This window comes from Beta vulgaris, chromosome 7, assembly GCF_026745355.1.
Source record: "Beta vulgaris subsp. vulgaris cultivar EL10 chromosome 7, EL10.2, whole genome shotgun sequence".
NCBI classification, from domain to species: domain Eukaryota; kingdom Viridiplantae; phylum Streptophyta; class Magnoliopsida; order Caryophyllales; family Amaranthaceae; genus Beta; species Beta vulgaris.
This window is the reverse complement of record NC_079208.1, coordinates 2,973,523-2,993,600: the sequence shown is the minus strand read 5'-3', so window position 1 is coordinate 2,993,600 and position 20,078 is coordinate 2,973,523. Positions and strand designations below refer to the sequence as shown.

At 39.5% G+C, this 20,078-nt stretch overlaps 3 protein-coding genes across 3 annotated transcripts; 1 reads left to right on the top strand and 2 right to left on the bottom strand.

The window, feature by feature from the left end:
- LOC130592116 (uncharacterized) lies at nt 1-6,556 on the top strand. Its single transcript, XM_057396283.1, has 7 exons — nt 1-9; nt 199-275; nt 346-443; nt 671-1,497; nt 1,590-1,861; nt 3,305-5,640; nt 5,733-6,556. The coding sequence occupies exons 1-7, from the start codon at nt 1-3 to the stop codon at nt 6,554-6,556; spliced, it is 4,443 nt and encodes a 1,480-aa protein (XP_057252266.1).
- A 203-nt stretch (nt 6,557-6,759) lies between these two features.
- Nucleotides 6,760-16,385, bottom strand: LOC104898281 (uncharacterized). The gene is made up of 11 exons (XM_010685335.4): nt 16,194-16,385; nt 15,619-15,676; nt 15,419-15,526; nt 14,112-14,249; nt 11,646-11,715; nt 11,496-11,551; nt 9,686-9,811; nt 9,240-9,379; nt 7,727-7,799; nt 7,570-7,644; nt 6,760-7,134 (listed from the first exon to the last, which is right to left on the bottom strand). Exons 1-11 carry the CDS (start codon nt 16,319-16,321, stop codon nt 6,829-6,831), a joined length of 1,278 nt encoding a protein of 425 aa, XP_010683637.2. The 5' UTR covers nt 16,322-16,385; the 3' UTR covers nt 6,760-6,828.
- A 1,509-nt stretch (nt 16,386-17,894) lies between these two features.
- On the bottom strand, nt 17,895-19,977 carry LOC104898280 (pentatricopeptide repeat-containing protein At2g15690, mitochondrial). The gene has a single exon (XM_010685334.4). The coding sequence runs from the start codon at nt 19,870-19,872 to the stop codon at nt 18,229-18,231; it is 1,644 nt and encodes a 547-aa protein (XP_010683636.2). The 5' UTR covers nt 19,873-19,977; the 3' UTR covers nt 17,895-18,228.
- Nucleotides 19,978-20,078: the final 101 nt, after the last annotated feature.

Below are 20,078 nucleotides of genomic sequence, written 5' to 3'. Positions count from 1 at the left end.
ATGGCGATGGTAAGTTACATTTGTCAAAGGTTTTAAGATTGGCATTTCCTGTTGTTTGTGTGCATTTTAGACCCTATAAAAAGGTTTGCTGGGTAAGTATTTTTCTCAATACTTCTCATTTCTCCTTTCTCAGTTCGTAACTCTTAGTATCTATCTTTTTCTCTCCTTTTGCTTTAATAACTGTTCCTCTCTTTTAAGTTGTTAATGAATTTCAAAAGAGCTGTTATTGGCTCAGATGCTGTCCCTGTGAAGGAGGTCTTTCCTCCTGAGCCTGGGTTAGCCCCTGTGATGGGTGGAGTGTAGTGGTGGGATGCATGTCCCACCTCTGATGGGTTTGGTGATCAGGACCTCCTCTGATGCTTCTTTCCCTGAAGCGGTAATTGTGGATGAGCTTTCTCAGGTGCAGCGAGATATTCAGGAGCTTTCCAAGTCTTGCTTGATTGGTAAGATGTTAGGTGAGCCCCTTGATGTGCGTACCATAATTTCTAAAACTAAGGCAGAATGAAAATTTGTGAAAGGGGACATTGAGTTTCTGATATGGGTAATCACTGGATTTTATTAAAATTTGCGAATCCTAGATTTGTATCTTGTGTGGTCGGAAGACCTTGGCATGTCCAAGGGGACTTGTTTGTTTTGCAAGCTTGGAGACCTAATTTTGACCCTTTTCTAGAGGAAATTAAATGGGTGGATCTTTGGGTTCGCATTCCTCGCTTTCCTACTGAGTTACTGAATTTTGAATCTCTTGCTAATTTGTTTGCTGCTAATAATGTGGGGGTGCTTATTAAGCTCGATTCTAATTCTCTTTTAAGAAACAAAATTCGTTTTGCTCGTGCTTGTATTCGGGTAGATATCTCTGCCCCTCTTCTTGAGTATGCTGAGTTGGTTCGTGCTGGTGGTCGTGTGTGTGGTTATGTCATTTGGTATGAGGATTTCAGTTCTGGTTGTTCCTTTTGTGGTTGTGAGGACCATACTATTGATACTTGTCCCTTATTGCATGCTCCTAAGAAGGAGGTCACTGTCTCTCTCTTAAAAAGCCCTAAACAAAAGCACTTGGCTGAGCTTCTCTCGCTGGCTACTAGGCATGAACAGCTTGCTACCAGGGCTGTGGAAGCCAATGTGGTACAAGCGAAGCCTAAGTCAGTTTTTAGAAATGCTGGGAATAAGAATGCTTTTACTAAATCTGCTGTGCATCTATCTAAGTCTGCGTCTGTTGTGGGTAAACGTAAAGATCATGGTATTGTCATTCGTGAGCCTTCCCAGTTTATCCCTAAGCCTGCTACTGTCCCTCAGTATGGGCAAGGTAAAGGTAAGGCAGTAATGTGTGTTATTCCCCCTGGTTGTGAATGCGTGAGTGACTCTGATGATGATTCTGCTAGTAATGCTGCCCCCCTCCAGTTGCCCTCTTCTACTTGCTTTCAGGCTGCTATGCTTGATTTCTCTCACTGTGAGAATGGTGAGGGAGCAAGGTCTTCTTTTGCTCCACCCCTGGCTGGTGAGGTTGGCTCTCTCCTGTCCCTCTTCAGGTAATCTATCCGGATAACTACTGTCAAGGTAATTCTTTCGGCCCCTTGGAAATGTTGTCTGATCAGAATTTCGGTGGGATTTCTGTGTATGGTTCTGGTGTTGAGAATGATACTTTGATTCTTGCTGATGATGAAAAATCTGTTAGTGATGTTCAGCCAATGCTTGAAACCTCGTTTCAATCTATCGATTCAGAGAGCTCCATTGTTAAGCACATTCATGCCATGGGTGTTGAGCAGGAGATTTCTAAGGCTCCCTCTTCTCTATCTAGTGCTGCCAAGCGAAGAAAGGGTAACAATGAGGACGATTCAGCTTCTTCAGATCTGAAGAGGTCCAAGCCGTAAGTTTTTTATGGTTAGAATTGATCTAGGGAATGGTTTTTGGTTACTTTTTGAAGATGCTATTTGATGGAAGTTTCATTTAGTTTGATGGGAAGGTTGTGTAGTTGGAGAAGTAGGAATAATTATGCATTAGAAGCTTCTTTGTTTTTTTGTATTATTAATAGGCAATTTTGTTTAATGCTATGGGAAGCTAGGTTGTTCCTTCCTTTTCGCTGTGTGTGGCGCAGGAGGATTAGCTTCTCATATGCTTGCTCTCCCCCCTTCCCCAGCTTCTCTCTTAGCATCTTTTGGTTATTATCAATGAATTTTCATCCTTTTGTTATGCTTTTGTTGATGCTTTCAGTTGAATTGGTTATGGATTGAAAGTTCACTTGTTGTTTTCGGGCTTGAGGCTCAGTCTCTTCGGGTGCTGGGAATAAGTAGCAGATGTATTTCCTGGCTGATTTCTTTTAGTTTTCAAATTATGTCTTACTATAGTCTGTTTCCGGTAGTTATCATGTTCAAGCTCTGGATTGTAATAATTATTATTTTTAGATTATGATTGTGGGTTTTTGGAACATTAGAGGCGCGTTGAAGAAGAATGCATGTTCGGATATTAAGGACTTTTGTGCTAGCAACCGGATTAGTATTTATATTTGTGAAGTTAAGTCTAAAGCTCCTCCTACTCAGTTAACTGCCAATCAGTGTGGTTTCTCTTTTTTTGACTATGTTCCCACATTAGGCCTAGCTGGTGGTCTCTGGTTATTTTGGAAAGAAAATATTCAATCTCCATTTAATCTTGTTGTTCTAACCAAAGGTGCCCGATTTATAGCTTGTTCAGTGACTATGCTTAATGAGAATCTAAGTTTTGTTATTATTTTTGTTTATGCTCCGCCGCAGAATGGCCATAAGATTGAGTTCTGGGAGGAAGTCATCCAATTTGCTAATTCCTTAGATTCCCCTTTTGTTATTTTGGGTGATTTTAATGATATTGGCTGTGAACAAGATAAATTAGGGGGGGCTCCCTTCTCTATAAGTCGGGCCTCTAATATAAATTTTTTGTTAGCATCGCTTCCCTGCATTGATCTCCCCTTTCATGGCTCGCGTTTTACGTGGCGCAAAAAACGAGCTGGTCCTAATAATATTTTAGAGCGTTTGGATCGGGGGATAGCGAGCCCGTTATGGCTTAGTTGGTTCCCGCAAGCTAAACTTATTCATCATCCTTTTACTTCATCAGACCATTGCCAAATCTCATTGGATCTCACTAATCATCAGGTTTTCAAAGCACCCCCTTTTCGGTTTGAAAAAATGTGGTGCCAACGAAAGGATTTTGATACGTTAGTCAAAAAAACCTGGTGTACGCATTTTCATGGATCTCATATGTTTATTTTATCAAAGAAATGCAAATTATTAAAAGAAAAGGCTAAGTCATGGAATAAATTTAAATTTGGTAATGTTTTTAGACAACTTCGAAGGGTTGATGACCAGCTTAATCAAATCCAAGCTCAACTTCTTGAGTTGCCATTGAGTCCTGTTTTAGCATGTCAACAGGATCGTCTGTTACAGAAAAGAGATAAATTGCTTTCTTTTAGTCATGACTATTGGAAACAAAAGAGCAAGGTAAACTATCTTCATTTGGGGGATGCTAATACTAGTTACTACCATACTCATGCGTCGATTCGTAGAAGTAGAAACCAAATAAAAAGTTTTAAAACGGCGGTAGATCGTGTAATTTCTGCTCCAGCTGAGATTTCCAAAGCAATTTCGCAGGAATTTGAGCAACGGTTTGTCTCTAACCCTGATTGTGGCTTTGATGAGGAGGTGGACTTCCAGCTTCTTTCTCCAATTATTTCTGATGATGATAATTTGGAGCTTGTAGCTGAAGTCTCAGCTGAGGAGATTAAGTCAGCAGTTTTTGATCTTGCTCCGGATAAATCGCCTGGTCCTGATGGCTATCCTCCCTTTTTCTTTCAAAAATATTGGACGTTAGTTGGTAACTCTGTTATTCGAGCTGTGCGCGCTTTCTTCCACTCTGGCCACATTCTGAAGGAAATTAACCATACTTTTCTTGCTCTCATCCCAAAAATTGAAAATCCTTCTTCTGCGAATCATTTTAGACCAATTAGTCTTTGCTCCACTATCTATAAAGTCATTTCCAAAGTATTGACTAATCGCCTTAAAACGGTGTTGGGTAAGATTATCCACCCTCTTCAGGGGGCCTTTGTTCCAGAACGTTTTATTCAGGATAATATTCTAATAGCTCATGAAGTTTTCCACTCCTTTCAAAGAAAATCAGGTGTTTCGGGGTGGATTGCAATCAAGCTCGATATGGAAAAAGCGTACGATCGGCTTGAGTGGAGGTATATATTAACCTCGTTAAAGAAATTAGGATTTTGCTCAAAGTGGGTAGGATGGATTGAAAGTTGTATTTCTACCCCGTCATTTTCAGTGCTGGTCAATGGCCTTCCGGGGGAAAGGTTCAGCCCATCTAGAGGCATTCGTCAAGGTGACCCCTTGTCTCCTTACCTTTTTATTTTATGTGCTGAGCTGCTTGCCAGACAACTTTCTGCAGCTAATCTTCATCGGGATAAATTAATTGGTGTTTCAATTGGAAAATCGGGTGTGCGTATCCCTTTTCTCACTTTTGCAGATGATACTATGATTTTTGCAAAAGCCTCGGACGCTAGTTGTATAGTCATAAAACAGATTCTTGATAAATACTGCGCAATGTCTGGTCAGTTGGTGAATTTCCATAAATCTGCGTTTCAATGTTCCCCAAATGTTTCGCTATTAGCTAAAGGCAACTTTGCGACGTTACTGGGAATGTCAGAGGTTAGCACTTTGGGGGAGTATTTGGGTTGCCCTATTATTGATTCCCGTGTAACCAAGGAGACGTTTGGAGTGATTTGCTCTAAGGTGGTGAATCAGCTCCCGAAATGGAAAGCTAACTCGCTTTCACAAGCCGGTAGAACAGTGCTGATTCAGGCTAATCTGGCAACTAAAGCCAATTATCAAATGCAAAGTTTTTATCTTCCGCAACCTGTGCTATCGGGGTTAGATAAAACCTACCGTAATTTTTTCTGGAACAAAGACACCATGAATAAGACAGCTAACTTGATTGGGTGGGACAGGATCTGTCTTCCCAAGGATTATGGTGGTTTGGGCATTCGTAAAGCGAATGTTAATAATGTAGCTCTTCAGATGAAACTCCTTTGGCAGCTTCTCAAAGCCCATGACAATCTGTGGGTTAGCTTGGTAAAAAGAAAATATTTCAAGTCTCAAGATGTGCTAACTCACAGGGTGTCTCCTATTGCTTCGTGGCAATGGAGGAGACTTATGTCTCTGCGGCCTTTGTTCAGGAAAGGGCTTCGCTGGCAACTAGGGAATGGTAGAAGTGTTAGTTTTTGGTATGATAATTGGGTGTTTCAGTACCCCATTAGCCAAATTGTTAGTCCCCCTCCTGGGAGTGAGGCTCTTTCAGTCTGTGATGTTCTTTCTGTGACGGGGGGGTGGGATAGAGCTAGGCTTGATGTTTTGGTTCCAGCTCATGTTGGGGAGAAGATTTGTTCTATTTTTCTTCCTTCTTCTCCTCAAGAGGACACCTTGTTTTGGGGGTTGACTGCAGATGGCCAGTACTCAGTCAAAACGGGTGCCTTGCTTGCTCAGGGAGTTCTTAATCCTAATTTTGAGAAGGTTGAGTTCGGCTGGATCTGGAAGCTTAATGTAGCTCCTAAGATAAAATTATTTCTTTGGAAAGCGTGCCATGATGGTTTGCCCTCTAAGGATAGACTTGAGAAGTGTAAAGTTTTTGTTCCTCAACAATGTGTTCTTTGCTGTCATAATTCTGAATCAGTTGCTCATCTGTGTTTTGCTTGTCCGTTTACTCTTCAGGTAATGAGTGTTTGCAAGTGTCTGAGGGTTGGCCGGGAATTCCGAATTTGATAAATGTGTCGATTTCTTCTTCCTTCAGGTACTGGTTTGAGGAGTGTCATCTAGTTCTTGATAAGGCGTCAGTTGAGAAATTGGCCTGTGTTTGGTGGTTTATTTGGTTTTGTCGAAACAAAGTAATCTTTAATGAGGAGGGTTTTTCGCCTAGGAAGGCTAGTTATTTGATTAGCCATTTTTTTGCGCAATGGGTTGGTGGTCCCGTAAAGCAAGTGGATGATTCTGGGGGGTGCTTGGTGAGACCTCCTTTGCAGAGTAAGGGTGTGAGGTCGGGTCCCCGAGTTATTTGGAATCCCCCTCCTGAGGGGTTCTGCAAGTTAAATTTCGATGGTTCTAAGCTGGGAAATGGGGATGCAGCCCTGGGTTTTGTTATTCGCAATACGGAGGGGGAGGTGTTGCTGGCTGGAGCTAAGTCGCTAGGGCAGTATGTTTCCATTGTTCAAGCAGAAGCTTGGGCTCTGCATGCGGGCATTAAAGGAGCCCTTTCGCTGAATATCCCTAAGTTGGTGGTGGAAGGTGATAATTTGGTAGTTATTAACTCTATGAGGCATATTTGGCGTGTTCCATGGGAAATATCTAACATTCTGGTTGATGTAGGGTTGGATGCTGCTCTATTTTCGGAGTGTCGTTTCTGTCACTGCTTCCGTGAGGCAAACCGGGCGGCAGATTTCATGGCTAAAAAGGCGCATTCTTACTCCTCGCTGTTATATTGGTTTCCCCCTTATTGTCTGGATTTTTCCCTTATCATCCGTAAGGATGTTTTAGGTTGACCCCCTGATTAATGGGCGGTTTGCCTAAGTCTTTTCTCCTTATCAAAAAAAAAAAAAAAAAAAAAATGACTTCCATATTTTAATTCTACTTTTTTATACAATAAGGCATATTATTTCTTGACAGAAATAACACTAAATTAGTGTACATAACCTAGACTGAGAAGAAGGGACTAATGGAACCAAGATTTGATGATTTTACTCTGTACCGCAAGAAAAAGAATACATATAATTAATGGGAATAATGTGGTACCAAAAGAATTGTAATAACTGCATCATGGAGACAAGGGAGAAACAATAGGCCTCTGAAGCTTGCTCTTTGAGATTCTAGTACAGAACATAAACATCAAAATAACACAAGATAGCATGAAAAGTCTGAAATATGATCGTATCTCCTGCAATCCCAGCTCTAACACTTCCATTTTCTTTCCATAACGATTCCGTCTACTCATCAAGTATCCATCTAAATAGTCGTCAATCGATATCCACTTAACTGGTTCCTCCGAGTTTGCAAGACCTAGCAGTTGTGGTCCAAACTTGAAAATTGTGAAGAATGCAGCCGACCAGTCGTTAAGAACTCTCTGCAATCAACACAAAGATATCGAGTTTTGGCTATTAGAAAATGTATTATGGCAAGCTGTCAGACCCATCTTATTATCAGAAAACAAAGTACCAAAAGTGATCAGAGCCTATGTTACTCAGACAAAGATAATGTGTCTACTCGATTACGGGTGTCTAAGTGTCCGACTCGGCCATTTCATACAAAAAAAGTCAAGTTTTAGTTTGAGATGAAGTAACCAAGTGTCGTGTAAGGTCATGGGTCAAACTCCGACCTCACCAGCCTGCCACAAACCCACCCGTACTAGTCCAGCCAAGTTAATCAGGCTAAAATTAAGCTGGCAACTATATGGCCCACCTAAAACATTCCAGGCCTGTTGGTTTGTTGTCTGTTCCCAGTTCTTTACCCCCACTGGCCACCACACTAAAACAAAATAATAAACTAGAACTCAAGGTACCTTAAAGGTGGTTAAATCTGTTGGGTTAAACATTCTGAAGCAGTCTTTTGCCGGAGCTGATTCATCTCCATATATCTGCAAAATGTGAATAGAACATATAAAGCTGTTGCATAAAAGGCAACTTGATCAAATAACTACATAAAGCAAGCTGACAGACCTCAAAAGTGAAAGCCATGGGAACTCTTGCAATCTCATAGATGTAGTCTGTCGCGGTTCCGTGTGCTAGATACCTAGAAAAAAGCAGGTGATTAGCCAAAATGAAAGTTTCTGAAGCAAACTGTGCATGAAGTACAAGGCCATGGATAAGCAATCCCATTGACGCGCAAATGTTTTTAAAACTTGAACTGGTACTTGTTCTTCAACCACTCTCTCTTTCTCTCTCCTCGTCTCAAAACAATACAAGACTAAGGGACTTTTAACCTTATGTTATACCATTTGTGAGGTCTACTCTCATAACCATCCCCCGCTATATAAATAATCAGATGTCACCCTTAAGTCTTTGATTGTATACTCATACACCCTAGATTCTATATCATCCATCTAATGGTCAAATAACCCTTATGACAGCACTTAATTTCTTAATAAAACCCTAATTGAATCCAACTTAATTAAAATCCCTAAAACCATGGTTTTCCTATCAAATAGCGCCATGTAGTGTCCCATCAATCCCAAATTCCCAACCCCAACAATTCTTCACATCCTCCCACCTGCTGCTCTTATGTCTACAACGCAGCTAAATGCATACCTCAAAGAATAAATCCTTTCTTAAAGCTCCAGGCTTACTTCTTTATAATAGTTGCAAGTGATTTCTATTTAGGTTGCTATCTGTTATGTAAAGCTGATGATTTGGTTGGAATTCAGGGATTCAAGAAGCTGATGTTTGAAGTTGGATGGTGGTATTTGGGTGGTCAATAGCAGTCACTTGTAGTACCCATAGGCCATAGCCACATGGGTGGAAGTGATGGTGATGGTGATGGTGCTCATGATGGTGATTGTTGATTGGAAACCATGACCGTAACAGAGGAGAGAGGGAGAGACTAAGATAGGGGTGTGTTGGGACTCATTGTTCTTCGGCCAGTGTGTTTCCTGAGTGATTCTGGTAATTGTTTTGGTGGTTGAAGCCTAAAGGCTAAAGGTGATGATATCGGTGGTAGTAAACAGTACAAAAGTGAGGAAGTGTTGAGATTAAGGTTTAATGACGATTAATGGTGAAGGGCAGCTCTGAGTATGCAGTTAACGACTTAAAGTTGGTTGTTTAAGTTGTGTTAATAGATGTTGTTAATGAGAATAAAATCCTGATTTAACAGTGGTTTTTAACTACAAATACACAACTGACCTACGAACAGAATCTCCCAACAACACTTCTTTTTCTTTCCCATCCTCTTCTTGAAGAACGAGCAGCAGCTATAGCATAAACGGAAGCGCACTGATGTTACGTAATACCATCTTCATGCTTGTGCGCCAGATACTTATCAATGGGGAACAAGAACTATTTATGAAGGGACCTGAGCACAAACATTGTTCCGCTTATCTGCCTACAACTAAGAGGCTTTGTATTCAACCCATTTTTCACTAGCTTCAGAAAAACAATCAATATGCATACAGCACTTCATAAGAACTACTGAAGAAGATCAGTACAATTATTTTTCGCGCAAGTTAGATAAACTAACCCCACGGAGCCTCCCCCAGAACCAGTCATGCAGTGACCTTGGAAGTGCCGATAGTTTAGATCATTGACCAAGGCTTTCATTTTAGCTGAAGATGCTCCATCTGGGGTAGTATTTCTGTGGTCATATGGCATGAATAAAGCCTGAGAAGCATAGGGGGCAGAATGAAGTCAATATCACTGCAGCAGAGATGTATAATAGTGGGGCATAAAAAGGAAGATATACAATAACTATTCAAACAAAAAGTACAATAACAAGCAAACAGTATACAGTCCCTCTGTCCCACATTAGTTTACACAGTTTGACTTTCACGGTCTCCAAGACACACATTTAACTATAAATAATTTTATTATTCAATTACGAACATTATAAAAGTTGATGACTTGAATAACCACATTGAAACATAAATATTTGAGTTCTCAAAAAATATGATATAAACATTTCATAACCTGCATTCCAGAGTGCACATTAACCCACAGATGTGGCTCAAATGACAAGGCAACTTTCCGCATAATTTGGCTCTCAGGCTCACTGAAAGGAGCACTTCCAGGATTTTCTTCATAAGGATCATAATCCTGCAATGAAAGAGCAATAGCACAACGTAAATTGTCAGAAATAATATCACGTCGCTAAGCAGAAGTAGTTCAACCACATAGCATAGCAAAGATCCAAATCAAGGCATTCCGAAAGAAATTTTAAAGCAAGGTTGTTATTTCCACTCTAAAATCCATTTTACTTCCACTGAACAGGGTCGGAACCTTCCCCGAGCCTTCTCGAGCATCCTACTTTATGCGATAATATTTTAGTTTATTCTTCTACATATATGCATAGCTATGACGGTGCTACCAACAGCTAACATATGTGATAACATAAGAAAACTATCCTTTGCATGATTTTCACACAAAAAAAAAAAGGATAAACAATCATCCTTTATCAAGTAAGCATTTTGTTAACTTCAAAATTCACAATCTGTGTAATGTTCAGTATTCGGGTGCATTCAACTCAAAATATAGACACAGGTGTAACTGTTCCATTTCAAAAAGAAAAAGATTGTCCTTCAAAGCAAATTTTACAAGGCGGCCTTCGATACGAAATCAAAATCAACCTTGCACACGTTTAATGCAATCTGGGAGCCCTCAGTGGAACTGCACACCTGACGCACCCAGAATGAGGAAAGTTACCAAAGTCGAAAAGTCCAATTTATCATCCCATATACAAAGTCTAAATGGTAAATCTTTTGGGATAACAATTCAAACAAACCCTTTGTTCCCTAATGTGTTCGATCAGTCCATCTCCATCATACACAGCCATATGTCCCCTCAGATAAGTGTGAATTTGTGGGGCCAAAAAAGTTGCAATCTCCTCACGTAAAACTTACAAGCCTTCATACTAACCTAAATTATGCACTCACTTAGTAAAAACAAGACAAGCTAAGAAGTGGAATGAAAGTGATGATTGCTAGCAGGCAAGAAAAGTGGCATGCCAAATTGTACAACAAAAAGCATATCTAAAGTCTAAACCATGGAAACAAAACTCGGCCATTACGTTATGTAACGGCCATTATGTAACGGATTTTGAACTTGCCGTTACGCGAATTGTCGTTACGCAACGCCGCGATAAAACTCATATCCATCTCGCCGCGTTATCCGTTACATAACGGTGACTCGCCGTGTTAGTTAGTTTTTTTCTTGTAACGTCTGTTACTTTATTTGATTGGTCCAAAAATAGAAGAGGAAAATACACATAGGAGCCCAAAAACAATATGCACAGACCAACAAAAGGAGAAAAACTTCCTGTAGGCTTTTTAGTTGGATAATATATATGAGTTAGTATATTTATATATATGATAGGATATGAATCTCATGTTTTAAGTAATTTTTTGCTCACCATATGTGTAACCCAATCATATGATAGCTATGGTCAAATTAAGTTATAAGAATACTTATAAAACTCCAAAAATGCAAAATCGAGGACAAAAATCAGCATGAATTTTTTGAAAAAATTCGCGCCGCGTCAACCACAATTTGTTTCTATTCGAGCGTTACAAGGCGCTTCCGTGATATCGCGAGCGCAACCGCAACCGCGATTTCTTCCTTGGTCTAAAAGATTAATCGGGTCAAGTGCAATAAAGGACTGAAGTTAATATCACATCTCTCTATGACACTGATAGGCCCCAACAAACACATAGACAAAATTGAAGCTTGTTGTCCCTATTTCTATTGGCAAGAATTTTGTAAACAAAACTAGAGAGATACCTACCTTTTCTTTTTTGCCCCAATCTACACTCCAATTCCGGTTGAGATCAACTCCTCTTCCTATCATCCAGACAAAAAATAACTAAGAAATAGTACATGATAATATTTATCAGATAAATAAACGATGAAGATGCCCAAAGAACCATGTACATACCGTTTCTCCTTTCACAAAGCTCTCCAGCTTCCACACGTTTACGACCATTAATATTTTCCATTGGCACAACCTAAATAGAGATATAACCAGAGGTGTAAGGATTCTTTATAGGCTTTTGTACATAATTACCTAAATACTGAAACGAAACATCAAAAAAGTTTAAATAATTGCATTTCTGTAGACCCTTACAATCTGGAAGCTTGACTGGTATATACAGTGTACATGAACTAAATATTCTGGTCAGAAGAGCCAGGTCAGCCCAGTGGCTATAGAAGCTGAAGCTCAACCATTGAGGTTAAATTTTGTATATCTCCAAAGTATCTTTTTCTTAACAGAATAGTATCTCTCAGTCGAAGTTCTTCTAGTTGGAAGTAAATTGAACCCATAATAGTGAAAGACAAGCCTAATGGCTACAGTCAGAACATTCTTTTCAGCTCCAGATTGATGGAGTGCATGAATTATCTCTTGGTTCACTTTGTAGAGAATGATTGCCTCATCTAAGCATCCATATTATATGCCACATAATGTTAAACAATGAGTTGTTGCATAAGTTGTACTTAAATCTGAATGCCTACTTCCACTAACTTTTGCTGCCAAAAGATACAGAAACAAGAAACACTTGCATCCCCATTCAAAACTATCAAGTCTACATGACAGGCTTAAGAGGCCTCACCACCCCGAATATTGACTGTCTTTGCTACATCATGTGCTAGGCCACCTATTATGTTTACATACACCAGGAGATCTAAGGGAAGAAATACTGGCATTTAGGGTGAGCTGGCAAGTTAGTTACTGTTATTGTAGTGAGTGCTTAAATTAAGGGAGTTTGTTAGAAAATATCAGTCCAGGGGGAATGCTGCTGACATTCTAGAATCTGCCTTAGAGTCTATAAATAATGAGATAGGGGTAAGAAGAAAGGTATTCAGAAATGTAGAAGGAAAGTAAACTTGGAGAGCTCACATTCCTCTCGAAAGAGTGTGATTGTATTTGGTTCACTTCTTTGGTAATCAATACAATTTCTATCTGGTTACTTAATTCCCCTGTTATGGTTACTTTGATTGCAGTGTTGTTTGAATGCCTAGCAGTCTCTACTAAGAAGTGATTCATGTTCGCACATTAAAGACATCAGGCACCAAAAGGATGTTACTCTATATCGATAGATACAAGGCTAGATGACATTCCAGCCAGAAGGAAACCATGGTGTTGGCTATAGAAAGAGAACTACAAATTTAGAACTTGTGTCAAGTTCCTGCTAAAAGCTGAACATAAACAATCAACTTCAATGGCTTCTAAAATCCATATAGAGAATCTAAACGGATTAAATGCATATACTTCCAACATAAGAAACAATACTGTTTTGTTTTAATTCTAACAAGTAGGCACTGCTAAGAGATATTCAAATAAGTAAAGCAACCTCTCGATTTGACTTTTTCACATAGGTGGAACTCCAAATCAAATGCCAAAGATTTGGACTATGTTAGTTAGTCCAACCTTTTTTTTTTTTGGTTGCCCACCCGGTTCACCGGAGCTTTGCCCCGACTACATCCGAGTCCGACCCGGGTCGCACACCTGGCTTTGGTGGGTGAGTCTCCCAACAAGAGTTTCTGCATACGGTGAGGCTCGAACTCGAGACCTCCCTTAAGCGACATCAAGCTGCTTACCACTTGAGCCAACTCTTGTTGGTAGTTAGTCCAACCTTGCATCATTGTTGGTGCACCCATGTTAGCACAGCACAACAATGATATGAATACGAAATCAATACCCAAAACTTTTCCTTACAATTAGACACTATATGCCATAATGAAGTAATACCCAATTAAAGTCACGAGAGGAAGTAAGAGGCAAAGAAGGGCGCACAATCTATCTATATGAAAGAGAACTATTGATAATATATAGCAACATATAGGTCCTCTTTTTCTAGAACAGCCAACATATAGGTCCTCATTTTCTAGAACAGCCAACATAGAACTCCTTATTTTTTAGAACAGCCAACATAGAGGTCTTTGTATTTTAGAACAGCTAACATAGAGGTCTTTGTATTTTAGAACAGCTAACATAGAGGTCCTTTTTTCAGAATAGCCAACATCGAGGTCTTGTTTTTTAGAACAGCCAACATAGAGGTCCTTGTTTAACTGGAAAGCATATATGTGGATCTAGTAAGCATGCAAAAACCAAGTTACTTTTTTGGAATTTTTTTGGCCCCTATTCGCCAAACAAAATTCACGTTTGGTTTATATACTTATGGAGGTTGTATTCAAGAATTTTGGATGTTACATCCCTAGAATCCTTGTATCCTAAATTACAAGCCTTGGAATTTGGACTCATAGATAGAATGTACCAGTATCAGACACCCATTCATAATGCCGTACCTAAGTCTAAGTAACACAGACTTACAAAAAATACCTTTACATAACCGTTAATTAGCAGTCCAAGCTACAAGGGGAGTTCACAAAGAGAAAAGTTAACCTTGATAATAAGCTTGTCAAGTGTGTTGTTCAAGGACTTCCGATCCATTTTTGGTAAAAACTCTTCTTCACTCAAAATTGAAAGGATTCGCAAGGCAAGCTCAGATGTAATGAGCTCCCTCCCATGCTGTCCAAAAGTCTGGAAGACAAGGAATCATCTGTGAAAAACAGCACCAATCACCAATCTGAGACAAATTGGAAAACTTGATAACGACTATTATACAGTACAGACTTCCAGTAGCCTATCCGGAACAATATACTATTAAAGCGAAAAATATATTTCAAAAAATATTTAAGTGGGGTCAAATGGTCAACTATTGAAAGCAATACTGCAGATTTTCATTTTTTTAAAAAAACATTGAAACTCGAAAATTTAAGTGTGGTTAAGTGACCCCACACCTAAGAATGCAGCGTCAACCCTGCAGACTTCACTCTACAGTTCTGTTTTCAAGAACTGATTTATGCTACAACATCCTCAGGAAGAACCAGCATACATATTAATATGGTCAAAATGATACTTCAATCAAAACAAAGTTCGGCATATTATATGGTGCAACCAGGAGAACCCTTATTCGTGCTACCGATACGTGGTTTATCAACGGATCTGTTGATTAAGGTTCATAAAATGAACTTCAGATAAGATATTATATTGCTAACTAAAACATCTACAACAACAAATGTGAAACCTATGAACTTCATGCTCATAAAAAATGAACTTCAAATTCAATAGTATTGGTAAGTGATATGTATACATACCACACAAGCATTGTTTGAGAATTATTAAAGCATTTTTTAACTAAACATTATTATCAGTGTAAATCATATGTCAAACCTATGAACCTACTGTAAAAAAAATTACACATATCGGAAAAAAATATTGATAATAATATATATAAATTCATAAAAAGAATCTCAAGTTCTCAACACCTAATGATTGTTTCTCCCATTCTAAAGCTTTTACTTAATTGTCCTTCTTACTCTTTTCCCATGCCAAAAGAACACTGATAGGGATATCATTAGCCAAGTTCCATTCTACTTTTGAGGAAGTTAGAGTTTGGAGGTCGGAGAAAGAGGTTGCCAAGAGTGATTGATGTTATTACCAAGATCCTAGTTTACCCGTCACAAACAAGTTCATCGACACACCCACTTGCAGGTACGGCTCCAGTATGCATCATATACAAAACATACATTTATGCATATTCTTAATCTCAACATTCGCAATGGTTAAACATTAATGACTTGAAACCTGCCATTATAGTAAAAAAAAGCAGTAAAAAAAAACAAATAAGTAAAAGTTGGGAAACTTACAAGAAGGATCCTGAACTTTGACTTGTCATCTTCCTTTCTATCCCTGCAATAAGTAACAACAGCTATCTGTGCTTGATACCCCTTGTTTTCAGATGCAATTGTTTCTATCTGCCTCATAAAACAACAAACAAACGCTAATGCCTACTTTCAAATAGTAAGCTTAAAGCCAAAAATATTACATTATAGCAACAAACACTCACACTAAGCTTGTTTGGGTGACGATTCGCCAATGCCTCAATCTCTCCCATCAAGTTGGCACTGTAAAATTAGTATAGTATATAAATCTGAGCCACAGCAATTGAAAGAAAACCAACAAAATGAAGGCCAAATCGTTGAATTTCCCACCAAAAATCCTCTCCATTTCTTACCAAGCAAACACAACTAATAAAAAAAAAACAAAGATTGGAAGCAAACCCAGAAAAATAAGGCTAAAAAATTCACATTCCCAAAAAAATTCCCCCATTTCCTTGGCAATCAAAAATTTAAACCCACAAAAATGAAGGCTACAATGTTAAATTTCACACAATTCCACTTCATTTCTTGCAAAACAATCACAATTAGAAGGAAAACCAGAAAAAATAAAGCTACAAATTCACTTTCCCACTAAAATCATCCTGATTCCTTGGCAAGTAAGAATCCAAAATAAATCTGACCCAAAAATAATGAAAGAAAACCCATCAAAAAATGCTATTAAAATGTGAACTGTCACAGAATTCAACTCCAATTCTTGCTAATTAGAAAGAACCACAGAAAAATTAAAGCAAACAAAAAATACCTGGAATGATAGAGATCGCGATTGATAGGAGTGACGATGGAATTACGATCAGTGTCAGCATCAATAGTTGTAAGAAATGGGAAGCAAAGAAAAGAGAAGAAGATCCAATGGAAGGAGAAAGAATCCATCTGGATCTACAGAGTTAGAGGAAAAGAATTTTGTAGTAAACTAATTTTATAGTACGGGTTTTGCACCAAATACCCTACAAATAATGAAATTCACCATATACCCCTAATTTTCAAAAATATTCACCAATTTTTTCAAACGGACGTTAACTTGCCGTTAATTTTATTTACCATTTTGCCATTATTAATTCTTAATTCTAAAATCTAAACTCTGATCCTAATCTAACCCCTAACCCCTAAAATCTAAACCCTAACACTAACTCTAATCCTTACCCACCCCTCCACCGCCGCAACCCCCACCCCTCCACCTTGTTAGCCCAGCCCCCTTCCCCCTTTCCTCCGCCGCAGCCCCCACCCCCTCCCCTTGCCAGCACAATGGCAGCGGTAGCACCACGAATGGGAGAGAAGAGCTCCAGCGAGCTAAAGTAACCCCCACCTTCCTTCTTCGAATTACCCCCTCCCATGCTTCGCGCCTCTCTCTCGTCCCGCCGCACCTCTATCTTCTTTTGTACACCCGTGCTGCAGAATTTCTCGCCTGAGTTGCGAGATCTCTCAGGTGAGTTGTTGAAATTCGAAGAGGGGATTTGTCCCCTCCACCCCCTCCCTCTCCCCTCCACCGCCGCAGCCCCTACCCCTCCCCCTGCCAGCCCAGCCCCCCAACTCACCCCACGTCGGTTTACTTCCAGCCACCACAAGCACCACACGAAACACGAGTTTTCGCCGGTCAAATTCGAGTCCCTCTGATGACCTATTTTGGCAAGCAGATTTTTCAAGTTGATATGATGCATACTTCATGCAGGGGAACTAGTGAGGAATCATTATTAGTCAATGAGTTGTTATTTTATTTTCTTTATTTCCATTGTTATATAGTTGTACAATAAAGTTATTTCGATAAAGAGAAGTTAGTTCAATTATTCCACTACATTAGTTAAAGTTTAGTTAGTAGTTAGTATTAAAGCTTTTAACGTTATCACGTGGCATACTTTCAAGTTTCTCAAGTGTTTTATATTATAATGTATTTTCCAAAAGAGAGAAATTTGGAGGTATTACAGACCGCATCACGAGCAAAATGACAATCACCTTCAATATGTTTTTTGCGTTCATGAAAGACCATATTTGAGCAAATGCATTGCAGATGGAAATCCCAGCCATATATTTGGTTTAAACAACCTCGTGTTCAGACCGCCATGTGATAATAGCAAAAGGCATAAAAAGCAAAGGAACTAGCAGGACAATAACTTAGATTTCTTTCTAGGTTCTGGTCAGAGGTCCCCAAACATAACTCACCATATTTGAGCAAATGCATTGCAGATGGAAATCCCAGCCTCTACTACTAGGAAGGTAAGATCCTCATGAATTAGAAGTGCCTAAACAAAGCATCAAAGGACAATAAGAAAATGGTGAAATGTGTCAAGAACTTTATCATATGCATTCTTGATAACAGGGTGCAGCCTCATACACCAAATGATAGCCAACAAGCTCATGATGAACCAACCCTTCATCAAATGATCAAAGTGTAATCGATGTATAAAAATCTGTGAGCATGATCAAGGTAACAAGATAAAACAAACAGATAATGTAGCTTCAAAAAACTGCTATTTGAAAATTGAAAATAATTCCTTTAAGCCAGATAAGGTGTAAGGAGGAGGGCGCCACCGAAACTATAAAGAGTGAAACCATATTGGAAAGTGGACACCAAGGGCATCCAATTGCCATTTATAACTCACATCTCTTAATTACATTGACATTGTGCAAAAACAAGACTAACCCTCAATAAGATTGTCAATATGCATCCGTCAACCCACAGTTCGAGTTAGACCTGCTAATTGGACATAAGATTTTCACAACGCAAGCTTACTGCACAGACTAAAAAAACCCTGATGATATGGAAGTTCAAAGCAACTAAGCCTTCACCAGTAATCCCCACAAGAGCATTTGCCATCCTTGAAATGATGGAACCGCTTGTTGTCCCTGACAATCAACTCCCTCCCAACAATCTTGGACATGATTTTTATGGCGTTGTGACAATCACCGCAAATCCTTAGGTTCTTAATGATCCTGAGAGGTGTCCTGGGTGGGGTACTGATCAAGCCATAAGCAATAGCTAACCTCTCACTATGATATAGCAGGGCCTGTTCTTTAGCTTCCTGATCAATGTCATGAAGAACATATCTAGTATCCGGCACATAACCTTGTTCCTTCAGAGCAGCCTTGTATTTCTCATCATCATTGTACAAAGTAGGATTTTTAAACTCAGGAAGTCTGTTCCTTCCCTCCATAAGATTCACTGCCATACGCTTTCTCGGGGGTGGAGTTGGGAGTTTATTAGCAACAGCCTTGGAAGGATCAAGATCAATTATCAACTCATCTATATGGTCCTCAAGATCAATATCCCCATGAAGCTTAGCATAATCCCTCAGTGATTCCCAAAATGCCACATTCGGCTGTATTTGCAACTTTTCGATATAATTCCTAGCTTCTTCAAGATGTCCAGAAGCTCCAAGAACATCCAACACCCCCAAATAATGCTCCAACTGTGGCTCAATTCCATACTCAGTTTTCATCTTCTCCAAATAGATAAATCCTTCTTCTACAGCTTCAGCACCCGCACACGCCAACAAAACAGCCTGAAACGTCTCGCTAGTAGGCCGCAGCCCAAGCTCCCTCATCTTCTCAAACAACTGTAACCCTTCATCCCCAAGCGAGTTACTAGCATATCCCCTAATCATCAAATGCCAAGAATCCATATTTCGATCCAACATATGATCGAAAACCCGCCTAGCATCCACCATACTCCCACATTTTGCATACATTTCAAGCACTTTATTAATCAATCTAAGTTCACCCCTAAATGTAGACCTAAGAAAGAAATCATGTACCTTTTTTGCACTCTCAAGTAACTTAGGGTTCCCACATTTTTCAAACAACACATAAAAACATTCCCCATCAGCTTTAGCTCCTTTCTCCATCAACTCAATAATCTCCTTCACCTTCCCCTCCAAAGCCATACTCCTCAAGTCCACATTCAAATGCTGCTGCTCAACTGGGCCTTGCTGGGCTTGATTCTGGACATTCTGGACCTGCCCTGGGCCTTGATGGGCCTGATTCTGAACCCATTGAGGAGAGTTTCTATGAGGTGATTGTGGTGGTTGTTGCGTTTGTGGTTGTGGTGGTTGTGGATACCCATGATTAGGGTTTCCTCGAATTGGGTACCCTTGATTTTGTTGATTCCAATGATTTTGCTGTTGTTGGTGTTGTTGTTGTTGGGAGCGATAATTGGGGGTGAAATTAGGGTTTATGGGTGGAGGAGAAAAACCACCTTGAGATTGATGATGCCAAGAATTAGGGTTTTGATTAGGAGGGTAATTTTGAGGATTATCAGTAGGTTGAAGAGGATGAGAATAGTTGGTGAAGGTGGAGAAAGAACGAAATAGAAGAGGGTATTTGAGGGTTTTAGAGTTAGTGTTTAAGAATAGGAAAGATGATGAAGGAATCTTGAGGAGGGAGGAGAGAGAATATGGACGAGGAGTGCGAACTGCGATGAGGGAAGCCATTGTTGATGCTGGAAAATCACTGGAAGTGGAAGGAGAAGATTGGGTTTTTCAGTGGGAGGGTAGGGTTTAAGGAGAAAAAGTGGAGAAAAAGTGGAGCAAAGTTATTTAGGGGGCATTTTCGACAAAAAATTAAATGTAATAGTTTAAACTGACCTACCAATACAATTTTGACCATTAATAATTCAATTATCTTAGACCCTTAAAAA